The following is a 13,236-nucleotide window of genomic DNA, read 5'->3' on the forward strand; positions in this document are numbered from 1 at the left end:
GGGGCCAGACCAGAATGGTGAAGTTTGTGGGAGGTGTTGGGGTTGTTGATGTTGCTTGGAGAGAAGGCAATGGATGGGGTAGAGTTTTATTGGCTGGTGGGTCTGGTGCAGTGGGTCAAGCTGATCAGAGGAGAGATAAATGTAGTAGTGTGGGTGGGTGGAAAATGGGGGCAGGGTAGGGGATCAGAGTGAGCTCAAGCATAGCAAGGGCAAACTAAGCGGGTAGAGCTGAGATTCGGTATGTGAGACAAGAAAAACAATCTGTAAAATAAATGATTGCAGGCACTTGTATAGGTCAGAGAGGGGTGTTAAACTGGTGTGCTAAGGCAACTTGATAGTAGGGACAAATGAAAGTGCATGAGGCAGACTAACAGAGTAGGTGGAAAAAGAGAAAAAAGAAAGAAAAAACATATGAGAAAAGGATAATAAGGTGACCCGATACCAAAGGGAGGTGGAAGGGGGCAACAAAGTTAAAACAAAGTATTTGGCAGTGGGATGGGGGGCAAAATCTAGTTTAGTAGTGAGACCGGAGGGGTATAGGGAAAAACAGAAACTAAACCGTGTAGGGGGAAGGGAGGCCCAGCTACCGCCTGAGACTGTGTGCTCTCCTGGTTTTATAATTTATATTAAACTACATACACTAACACTGCTGGAAGTGTCCTTCACTGTTGCAGAGGGGTGCGGGCTTGATATTGTTTGAGGCAGCCTTAGAGGATGTTTGCTGGATTCCTTGCAGTGTGTGCCAAGTGGGGTCTGCACTTAGGGTTTCAAAACTAAAGGTAGTGGAAAGAAAGCAAGAGAAAAGAGTGAGGGGGTGGCAGGGGACAATGATGATAAATAACAGTAAATAACAGCAGGTGTAGAGACAACCTAATACATTGTAAAAAACAAATAGCAAATGCTTAACAAAACTGAGTGATCGCAAGACAGTCTGGTAGTATGTCTTAAATAAAAAGAAGTTGTCTTACCATAATGTTCCATCTATGTTGTTCATCTTCTTTCATTCATCACTGATGGGTTTGGTTCCGAGCCCTCGGAACCTAGTCGGCCTCTTTACCAAGCTTGCGCCAGCCAAAAAAATTCTTGAGCTAAGTCTCTACCCAGAATGCCCTTCTCCCTGTTACCTCAGATCGAATTTGCTAGAGAAAGAGAAGTAAAGCTGAGGCCACCTCTGTGCAAAAACCATAGGACAACACTTAGACCCAAAGCATCCCCCAGGAGCCTTTGGACAGGGAAGGAGGATGGGAAGTGATGAATGAAAGATGAACAACACAGATGGAATGTTATGGTAAGACATAACTTCTTTATCTGATGTTGTTAATCTTCTTTCCACTCATCATTGATGGGACAGAATCCCAAGCTACTTTGAGGGCCATGGGTGGCCCTTATGGAAGAACATTCCTGAGTACCATTGAGCCGAAGGCAGCTCTCTCTCTGGAGACCAAGTCCAATTTGTAATGATTGATAAAAGTATGAAGCTTAGCCCAAGTATTGCTGCACAGATGTCATCCATGGAATCACTGGAATGGAAAGCTACAGATGTTGCCATAGATCTAGTGAATTGAGCTTTAACTTTTGGCATAGGTTCGTTACTGAGGGAATAGATGAAGTGTATGCAGTCCCTTAGCCATTTTGATAATGTAACCTTGGAAACAGTTTCTTCCATTCTGGGCCCAGAGAAGGAGATGAAAAGCTGTGCGGATTTATGGATAGCTTTTGGTCCTGCCTAGGTAAAATCTCAATTGTCTATGTACGTCTAAGGAGTGAAGGCAGTACTCTCCTCTATTGGCAAAATTCGAAAAGAACACAGGTGAATCAATAGTCTGGTTTATGGAGAATTCAGAAACAATTTTGGTAAGGAAGGACGGATTCGTCCAAAGTGATACTCTGTCTTTATGACAGACTAGATAAGGCCTCTTGATACATAAAGCCTGTAGCTCTGAGACCCTTCTGGCAGATGTGATGGCTACTAAAATCAGGAATTTCAAGACAAAAACTTTAGGTCACACTTCGCAGCAGGTTCAAAAGGTTTTTGAGTCAAAGACTGAAGGACTAAAGTGAGGTTCCATGGTTCCACAGGTGTCTGACAGAGGGCCTGATAAGAAAGGCGCCCTTGAGGAAGGCCTTGCATAGATGTAAAGAGATAAGAGGGGTGCCATCTATACCACTGTGGAAATTAGAAATTGCCACTAGGTGTATTCGTACAGTAGAGGCAGATGCTCCATTATCAAAAAACTTAGCCAGGTATTGTACTGAAGTACCGCAGTTACTGGAGCCGAATAAGGGTTTAGCATGTTATCCCTAGAAGAGATGGAGAACTTTTTCCATTTATCCTGATATAGTTTTCTGGAGGATGGTTTATGAGAGGCCAGAATGATGTCTCGAACAGATGAGGAGAGATTAGCTTGCCTGGCAACTAATGGAAGTGGAGAAACCACGCAGTCAGCTTGAGACTAGACAGATTTGGGTGACTCAACCCTTGGGGGGTGAGTAATTAGATCTGGTAGAAGGTCCAGAATCCATGCCGGGTACATTACGTGAGGCCAAAGAAAGGGGAACCAAACCTGTTGAGGCCAGAACTAAGCTATGAGGATCACCTTGCATCTCAACCAAAGAGCTTTCTTTAGAAATTGTGGAATCAGGGGAATGGGAGGATAAGCGTAAAGAAGTCCCGTGGGCCAATCATGGATTAGAGCATCCCTTGGTGACTCCCTCTCCAAGCGAAGTAGGGTGAAATAGCTGCTGCATGTGTTGTTTAAGGGGGAGGCGAAGAGGTCGCAGCAAGGCTGGCCCCAGTGGCTGAAGATTTAATTCGCCACCTCGGGGTTGAGAGACCACTTGTGAGGCATGAGGATGCATCTGCTCAATTTGTCCGCAATCACATTGGAGCTCCCCGGGATATGCTTTGCTATCAGAAAGCGGTTGGAAGCTATCACCCATTGCCAAATTCTCATGGCTGCTTGACATAAGAGGTAGGATTTGGTTCCTCCTTGTTTGTTGATATACCAGACCACTGACATTGTCTGACTGAATCGCAATTGTTTAAATTAGAATAAGCCAAACATGAGCACAGCTGCAACTACAATTCTTTATTCCACATCACATTCTGGTACCTCAGCTTCAACAGCCTTCAAAAGAATAACCTCATTGCATTCAGTAGCCATTTTATATCCCCCTAATTAGTTAAATATATTCACTTCCTTTTAATAATGACTTTAACAACCCAAATGTTAAAGGTGCCTCACACAGATATATCCTAGAGGGTTGAATTTGGATTTATATCCTAGAGGGTTGAATTTGGAAGTAAATCTTGGTACTTTATATCCTAGAGGGTTGAATTTGGAAGTAAACTGGGACTTACAAGATTTAATGTATAGATGAATAGGTAAGGAAAAATAGAAAATGTCATAACAAATAAATTTAAGTAGGAAAAGTATAGTGGCACATTTAATCATCGTCAGTGGGATATAAATTAAATATTAGTGGGCACCACTAGCATAGGACATTCAATGGAAAATGGTGAAATGGAAAAAGTAATAAGTTATTTACATTTATTATATAAAGAAATTTTATAATGGAAATGTGTAAAAAAAGTGTAACAGTATAAAAGTGAAAGATGGTTTTCATATCTGTGTGAGGCACCTTTAACATTTGGGTAATTAAAGTCATTATTAAAAGGAAGTGAATGTATTTAACTAATTAGCACTGTAATTAGGGGGATATAAAATGGCTACTGAATGTAGTGAGGTTATTCCTTTGAAGGCTGTTGAAGCCGAGGTACCAGAATGTGATGTGGAATAAAGAATTGTAGCCGCAGCTGTGCTCATGCTTGGTTTATTCTAATTTATTGAGGAGAATTCTTGTGGTGTATTTCCTGGTTTCGGCTGGGGACTGTGGTTGTTTGTTTCCAGTGAATCGCAATTGTCCCAGAAGGGAGAGCCAAATGAAGGGCTTGCAATGCTAACAGCGCTCTGTTCCAGAACATTGATATGCAGGTGGGCCTCTGAGGTGAACCATGTGCCTTGGACTGTCTTCCCCTGGAAATGGCCCCCCGACCCGATCAGGGAAGCATCCATGGTCATGATGGCTCTGGGCTGAGGGGATTGAAATGGATGACTCCAAATTTCTATGTCTGGCCTCATCCACCAAAGGAGGTCCTGTTTGTAGGAGTTGGTTATTTGAATCTGGTAATAGAGGGGGTGATAGTTTGGGAGTCATTGCAGGATCCGCATATACAGCTTTGCTAGAGGCACTATCAGAATTGAAGCTGCCATAGAACCTAGGGACTGAAGAACTTTTCTTGCTGAGACTTTTACTTGAGAGACTATCACTCGTAGCTGAAGCCCCAAATGGTGTAGTCTGTGAACTGGGAGTGATACTAGACAGGACTGAGTATTGAACACTGCTCCAATGGACTCTATTTGTTGTGTAGGGGTAAGGTTTGACTTCTCCCAATGTATCATTATTCCCAACAATTTTGCCAGAGAGAGTATAATGCAGTGCTGTTACCAGAAGATGCTTGATGGGGGCAGTGAGGAGCCAGTTGTCCAGATATGGAAACACCCAGAATCAAGTGAGCTGTGACCACTGCCATGCACTTCGTAAACACTCTGGGGGCTGTAGAGAGACTGAACGGCAGGGCGCGAAATTGATAATGACTGGCCCCTAGCCAAAGTGAAGCAGACTCCTGGAGCATTTGTCCATTTTGATGTGGTAATACGCATCCTGGAGCGTTTGTCCATTTTGATGTGGTAATACGCATCCCAGAGATTTATCGACCACATCCAATCACCTTCCCTTAAAAAAGAGAGAATGGATTGAACAGTGAACATCTGGAATTTGGTTTGGGTGACAGACTTGTCTAAGCTGCCGAGATCCAAAATGGGTCTCCAGCCACCTGTTTTATGGCACCAAAAAGAATCTAGAGTAGAATCCAGATCTGTGTTGGTCTGGTGGGACTGGTTGGATGACTCATTTTGAGACAGCTTTATTATCTCTAAAGCTGCTTCTTCCCTTTGACTGGGTGGAACGTCAGGAAGTTTTCTTGGAAGGTTTGGCTGACAAGAAAGGTAATGGTGTAACCTCTGGTGATGATACTCTGCTGCACCCAACAATCGGTGGTAATGGATTGTCAGGCAGCTTGGTGCAGAGAAAAACGAACACAGACTGCTTCCAGAGGTAAGCAATCGGGCTGCTCCTCAAGAGCACTGATAAGGCTGTCCAGAGAAGGAGTCCCTGGAGCCTTGGGTATGAGGACCCCCTCTGCCTTTTTAGGAACATCTTCTGGAATTGTTACCCCCTCTGCCCCTGGAGGTATCATCAACATGTGCAGCACGGAAAGAATCCTGAGATTTTTTTGTGCCACATTTTTCCACTTGTCTGATTGCTGGAGAAGGTACATTGAGGATTGGAAAACCAGAGGCCCATGGCAGACAGGGTCTTTCCATCTTGCTTGCACCTGGCTAGTATGTCCTTTACTTTGGAGCCAAAAAGGGACGAAGCTTCGATGGGAGCAGGGGTTCGCGAGGTCACAAATGCGCATCCAGGCATGACACCTCATGACAATGCCTGAACCCGCTGCTCTAGCCGCCCCTTCAGTTACATGTGAAAGCAACCTCATGGACGAGTTGGATATCGATTCCAGGGTTGTGAGCTGCAAGGCGACTTTGTCCCTGACCTCGTCAGACAACTGTCCTGCGAGTGTCCCAGAGAGTTTGGAGATCAAGTCCCTCTGGGGCTTCGTAAAATGTGCCAAATAGTTCAGGAACCATATGGCAAAGGTCCCTGATGAAAAAAGACGCTTCCCAAGCCTGCCCACTGCCTGGGACTCCCTGTTGGGCAGATGGACAGTGGGACTTTCCTCAGCCAACTCCCCTTTCATGGCCGCCACCACCACCATATCATCGACTGGTAACACTTTGAACCAATGGGGGTTCTCTTCGGGAAGGGAAAGAATTTTGTCTGGTCTCCGAGGGATCACCTCAATGGAATCAGGGTTTTTCCAAGCATGCTGCATGATGAGCTTGACTAGTTCGTCGGCAGGTGGGGTCACCAAAGAGGTAGAAGGCCAGACACGGAAAGCCTGGAGGAATACGGACTCCTCAGATGGAGGGTTGGAGGGCTTCCCGTCACCTCTCTGCTTAAGTATTTTCAGGATGTCTCCAAAGGAGACATGATCAGGAGGTGACCGAGGGGACCCTTCACCATCATTGTAATCTGTGTCTTCAATTAAGGACTCCTCGGGTGAGTTCACCTGCTTCCTCTTGCATGTCCTCTTCTGAGGGGGCTCCTCAGTGGGGGTCTCAGAGGAGGACTCAGAAGAGCAGGTACCCTAAACAGGGGTGTCCTGTGGCTTTTCTGCCCGGTGTCCCTGGGAGGTGATCTGTGACAGCTGTAGCTCAGGGGGCAAAAACTGGGGTTCTGACATCAAAGCAGTGCTGCCAGAAGCAAGAGCCCTCTCCATCTCGTGGAAGGCAGGCCCACCCAAAGATGGATGGGAGCCCGGAACTGAGAAAGATTACCTTGGAACCGGGGTCACACTCCACTCTGACAAGCCTGCCCCCACGGGCGGAGCCTCAATAGCAGGATTGGTGCGGGCAAGGCTACTGGCGCAGAGGATGGAACTGAGGAGAAAGACAACTCTGTGCCATGGGTCGAATTGCACGTCCTCCAATCCCCAGATTAAGGAAGGACTGGTTCCCCAGGAACTAAAGAGCAAAGGGGTAAACTCGGAGCTGGAGTGAGATGGACTGTAGGTGCCGAGGTGGTGGGTTCCAAGAAGGATGTCGGAGCAGAGGGCTTCAGAATTGGTATAGTTGAAGGAGGAGTGTAAGATGGAGTTTGTGGATAAGCCAACCCAAATCCTGCAGGTGGATGGGTCTTAGAAAGTGTGGGTATCCCTCTAGCTAACAACAGCTGGTCCAGAAGATGTATCACGTTGTGTAAAGACAGGATCCAGGTGGATCAAGTGGATACCCCGGCTGGAGAGTCAGGACATTCAATGAAAGGGCTATAAACTTGGCCCAGAAATGGATCTATGGAAGGGGAATATCGGGTCCATGGTGCAAGGTCTGCCAACACTGTGGTCTCAAGTTTCGAGACCGGTAGTAGAGGGGTCAATTCCAGTGAAGTTGGTAGAATGCTTGGTGCCGAAGTGGCGCTCAAATCTTAAACGGTCAGTTCCAAAATGAGAGCTAACAAAGTAGTCGAAGGTGTGCCCTGAGCCAAAGTGGCCAGAGGTGCCAAAGTCAAAATAGGCATAATAAGGTCTATAATCAGTGCCGGAGGCAGGACAGGTGCCAAAACTGGTGCCGCTATTGAAGGTTTGGAGATGCTCGGAGCTGAGGAAGACGGAGCCATAGAGGTAGATTTATGCTCTGAAGACAACTTTGGGACCTTATATTTTACAGGCTTGCCCTGATCACCCGATGGTGAGAAAGGGAACTGAGTGGGACCTCTTTTTGTCTTTAATAGGGGGGGGTTGAGACTTCCATTGCAGAAATGGCCTCTGAAAAGGGAGACTTGAGTAATCCCTTCAGAATCAGCTTATTTTTGCGCTCATTAAGAGTTCGTTGACTGAAAATATGACAAATGTCACACGGATGCTGCACCAAAAGGTGGGACACTTCCAAATGGTACACACAGTCATCATGAGAACCACTATTAGGTAACTTGCCATTACAAGAAGCACAATGCTTAAAACCTGAAGTACCCTTCTTATCAGACATGTTTAGAAAGAGACACTACAGTATGATCCAGTTAGTCAAACAATGTTCAAAGAAATCACAATTATCAATACAGATGTGTAGAGAAGAAAGAAAACACCTTGCTAAAAACTAAAGCCAATAGGTGAAACAGAGAAGGCAGTACCAGCAATGGTATTGAAGGGATACCACAAGGGTAAGGGAGGAAAGGCCATACCAACAATGGTACTTAAAAGTTTGCCAACAGTAATACGGGTAGAGTAGAGAAGAAAAAATAAGTTCAGACAGAATAAAACACTCTAGGAATACTAATCGCTCAATAAAATATAAAGATTTAAAAAAAACTCACACACAAATATCAAATAAAGTTCCACTTAGCTGAGAGCTCAGCTGAAACACGGCTTTATGGCTATGTGGCAAATGAAACCTGAGGTAACAGGGAGAAGGGCATTCTAGTTAGAGACTTAGCTTGTGAGTTTTTTTGGTTGGCGCGAGCTTGGTAAAGAGGCCGACTCTGTTCAGAGGGCTAGGAACCAAACCCATCAGTGATGAATGGAAAGATTAACAACATCAGACCAATGCTTTACACGAGAAAGTAGAAAAAACGCTGGTACACACTGTAAATGTAAAAAAATTATGCTTCAGCCCAGACTTACTTTACTCCTTCTCCTCTTTGTTCTCCAATAACAACTTGCACAACTAGTTTGTACCGGTCCCATCCCATTTCTGGAAAATAAATAAATACAATTAAAATAAAACTAGCGTTCTCCATTAAATGTCCAATAAACACATTCATTTTAGCTTAGGTTACGTTACATATTGGAAACGTCCCAAATCTTGATTAATTTGCTTCAATAAGCAAATTAAAGCATCTAGTATCCAATTTGATGAAACAAATGCTGACTATCACCATTTTCTTCCCCTACACATTTTTGTCTGCTTTACAAACAAGAATGCCTTTTTAGCAATCTGGAAGGGACAATTCCTATCATAACGTGAGCTGAGCACAAGAGAGGATGCTGCACTGACACTGTAAACATGTATAAGCATGTGTGTGTGTGAGACTGGGAGTAGCTAAACTTCTTTGAGTGAACGACTGAATGGGTGAGTGTGTGTGTGTGTGTGTGTGTGTGTGTGTGTGTGTGTGTGTGTGTGTGTGTGTGTGTGTGTGTGTGTGTGTGTGCGTGTGTGTTTGCTTTCAAATATTAACAGGTTTATTACATAAAATACATATAAGTTGAAATCATCCAAACAAAAGTAAACAAATGAAGCCAGACCTATTTCACTATGAGACAAACACAATAAACAAATGAAACAGAAAATATCTCTTAAAAATATAACTATCCCAACACCTCACACCACTAAATTCAACCACAAAAAATATATAAATTGATGTAAAATAAAATGCACAAAAGGCATACTTTTTCCATTCACTGTGATGGAAATAGAACAGTAGACTACTCAAACACACAAGTATGCAAATGCACGTTACCAAACACCACAACATTCCCAACCAAATCAAACTCAAAGCACATAAATATGTCAATAAAAACTAAGTATGAAACGCTTAAAACATCTTAGTCAACCTGTGAAAAACAGTGCATGAAATATACCAAACAAAATGTACCAGTTTTATAAAATACAGATGAGTCAAAAAAATGTAATTACTAAACATCAGATATTAAGAAAAGTCAGTGAAACATTGTGCTGTCTTTGTAATTACACTGAAACAAACTGAAAATGAAATTTGACCCAAGATAATCAAATACTTATTATAACACTGGATCTTGATTATCTACTTTGGCCCACTTTTTATGAATGGGACTGCTATCATCAACATGGCAAACAGCTCTCCTCAAGCAGCTAGAGTTCCTCCCCTAGATCCCATAGGTTCATAGTTTATTACTAAGCTAACTGCTCTTGTGAGCCATTTTAAGCCTAGCCTATTTTCCCTTGTGAGAGGCAAACCCTGCACCTTGTGTTTGTAAGGCAAGCACCTTAGCCATTAATCCACCCCATAATACACATACCTTTCTCCTTGGATCAAATTTAGCTGCCTGATTCAGTAAGAAAGGAAATATCTGTAATCAGGAAGAGGAGTGGGACTTAGGGCATTAGTGAAGTTTGTCAGAACATCACATGACAATTTGCAACTGGGATGGTTACAGGGTTGGTAAAATAAACAGAAAGGATAATCAAGATCCAGCATTATGTTAAGTATATAACTAGTGTATCTTAGACTAGCCACACTTTTCTGGATGGGACATTGGCTAACATCATGGGTGACATCATGACAGAATACCACATTGTACAGTGGCCCTGAATGAAGACCTGGATACTAAAGCAAACTCCTAATTCTCACTAAAGGTACGTATACATACCCAGGCGGCTGCTGCATAAATGTCATCAATTGTGTTTTTGAAGAATGTAGATGAGGTAGAGGCAGTTCTGGAGGAATAAGGATTTGGTTTGCATGGTAAAGATCTATTAGAAGATGCATAACTATATAAAACACATTCTGCTAGTCATCTGTATAACGATACCTTGGAAATTTTCTGACCCAATTTGGCCCTGCAAAAAGCTACAAACTGATTATGTTGCTGAAACTGATCTGTCTGCTGATGACAGAACCTTAATTGTCTATGAAAATCTTAACAATGAATGAGGCATTCTCCTTGGTTATAACAGGAAGGAAAAATAGAGGCAAACTGAGAGGTTGATTTAGAGCAGACTCTGTGGTTTCACTGAGCAGAAAGGAATTGTGCATAAGAAAACCTCTGTCTATGTATGAAAGATTATGAAAGGAAGCCTGAAAAATAAGGCTTAGAGCTCTGAAATGCATCTTGTGGAAGTGAATGCCACTAGAAAAAGTGCCTTCCGGGATAAAAAGAACTGAGTTCTGCTGAATGGGCTGGTTTAAAAGAAGGTAAAGTCAAATTTTCTCAGACAGATTTAAGGCTCCAAGGTAGTCTGAGAGGTTTAATGAGGGAGAGGGGGTGAGGGAAGCCTTTCAGATTCTTTGGGAAGCAAGAGATTGTAAATTAACTCCATGAAAATTAGAGAGATTGCTTACAAATCAACTTTATTGGTTGCAAAGTTAGAACCTGCATCAAAAACAGATGACAATAAAAAGAAAAGTACAGTTGTGTAAGTAAACTTACCACAACAGCAGATGTTCAAATAACTCACAGTTGCAGAACTGCATTAGCCTAAGCTATGTGAGATGTATCTTGCAAACAGTCATTCAGCTGGTCAGTTTCCAAAGGTTTAGGATACCTTTCATGTACCTTAACTGCTGTAGAGCTTGATGAGAGGTATTAAGACAGTGGTAAGGACGCAAAATCCCAGCACTTTCGTGTCTTAGAAAAAGGCAGGCAACAGTCCTGTCAGAAAGGTAGGTGCTAGGAAAAGAAAGGAACAACAAAAAAAAATAAAAACATCCTGGGGGACAGTGTTTGTACTGCAACGGCATCCAGTGATATGATATGACTACTTACACAGCTGTACTATGAACATCATTAGATCATCGTTGCAGTAGCCTAAGCTACATTTGAGGAATACCAGAGCTTGGAAAGAAAGTGAGGAGAGTCACAGTCTAGGAGCCCTTGAAGACTACACCTAGCGAAGCTTGCTCTGACGCTAGAGAAATAATCCAGTTTGCAGTGGTTGGTAAAGAATGCAGAGAAGACTAAAATCTTCTTGAGACAGCATTTTGGAGTCCATCCCTTTCCAAAAAGCCATAGAAGTAGCCAGAGCCCTAGCAGAGTGGATCTTAACTTTGCTTGGAAGAGTCTTCTTACGGCAAGAACAACAAAAAGATACAGTATGAGACAACCATTTAGAAAATCTCTGTCTTGACAGTGATTGTCCCGTTTTCTTGTCTTCATAGGAAATGAACTGCTGATTAGAATTCCTGAAGGATTTTGTTCTATCGGTTTAGTATGTGGGTTGTTTGCAGACTTCCAGAGTATAAGAAGTTCATTCTCTCATTCTCTCTCTCTCAAGTGATCACTGCTACAGTAGTCTTAGTTACATGGGTTATATCCAGCTAAGGATGTAACACTCAGCTAGCTTCCAAAGCTTTCAGGGTACCTTCCAAACATCCAAATCCTTGATCGGCTCAAGATGAGCTGACTAAAATGTCAGGTTTGGGCACCAAGCCCTTCAAAACTTTCATTCAAACATAGAGAGTGAGAGAGGGGAAGACTAAAACCCTGACAAGGACAACTTTAGGAAAACAAAAATAAAGGTCCTCACTATGGCAATAAAAACAAAAATAGGGGTAGTCGAGGAAGTATTCAAATACTAATTGCTCTGACCTCTGAAATAAGAGTAACTTTCTATGTGGAGAGCTTCAGGTCAGCCTAATGAATTGATTCAAATGGAGCAAGAGTTATTTTTTCCTAACACAAAATTAAGATCCCAAGGAGGAGCCACCAGTTTTCAAGGAGTCTACATATGCAACACCCATGTCAATTTTTTTTTTTTTTACATTAGACTGCACCGAAAGATGGGGATCCATGGGCAGACATGCTGAAATGGCCAACAAATTACCTTTGATTAAAGAATAAGACAGGCCAGAGGGTAGTAACACACAAATCATTTAGAACCAGATAAATACTAGCCTGAAATGGGGCTGGTTCTTTTCTTGGCACCAACTAGAAAACTTTTTCCATTTACTGTTGTATGACTTTCTAGTAGCAGGCTTTCTCATTTCCTTTACTACCCGCTACACATTCTCAGAAAAAAGGTGCCTAAAAGGTATTAAGATTCTATTATTCAGGCAGTCAGTTATAGCTGTTTGAGGTTGGGAAGTATCAAATGCCCCTGATCTTGTTTGAGCAGATCTAGTCTACAGGGAAGCTTGTAGAAACTGCCTTTGGCCATTTCCAAAAGAAGGGAGAAAGTACACTTGTGCAAGTTAATCTTACCATAACAGTAGATGCTGGAATGATCACTGCTACAGTGGCCTTAGCTATATGGGTTATATCCTTGCAAGGATATAACAGCTGGCCATCTTCCAAAGATTCAGGGCACCTTCTACACACCCAAACTGTCAGACACCTCAAGCTGACCAAGTTTGGGCTCTTCAGAGCTTTTCAGCCAGCATAGAGATGGAGGCTGAGCCCTGATAGGGCAATGACTAGAACAAAAAAAAAATGCCTACACCCTGGAATAAAAATACATGCCAAAAAATAGGGGGATGAAGGGAAAGAATGGGTACTGCAGCAGTGATCATTCAAACATGTATTGTTATGATAAGTTTAACTTACACAACTGTACTATGCTCATCAAACAGATCACTGCTGCAGTAGCTTTAGCTATACGGGTAGATTGCCTTGGTTAACTACATTTGGGGGTGGAAGGAGAAGAGTCTAGAAGCCCCTAGACAATGGTCCTTGCAAAGCTTGATATGGATCTACAGAAGGAATTAAGTTTATAGTGCTTTGTAAAAGTGCATACAGAAGATCAAGTTGTAACTTCTACAATACTTCTAAAATCCAACCCTTTCAAAAAGCCATAGACAAAGACA

General features: G+C 42.8%; 1 protein-coding gene across 1 annotated transcript in view; it reads right to left on the reverse strand.

Annotated features, from left to right (window-relative positions):
* The window catches only part of DYNLT2B (dynein light chain Tctex-type 2B), a 602,204-nt gene that overhangs the window by 306,359 nt on the left and 282,609 nt on the right, over positions 1–13,236 (reverse strand). Inside the window, exon 3 of the mRNA XM_044070295.1 lies at positions 8,360–8,429. Within this exon, the coding sequence (XP_043926230.1) occupies positions 8,360–8,429 (70 nt within the window). The remainder of the gene's footprint in view (positions 1–8,359; positions 8,430–13,236) is intronic.

Source organism: Protopterus annectens, chromosome 4.part1, assembly GCF_019279795.1.
Source record: "Protopterus annectens isolate FY-2018-M chromosome 4.part1, PAN1.0, whole genome shotgun sequence".
NCBI lineage: Eukaryota > Metazoa > Chordata > Ceratodontiformes > Protopteridae > Protopterus > Protopterus annectens.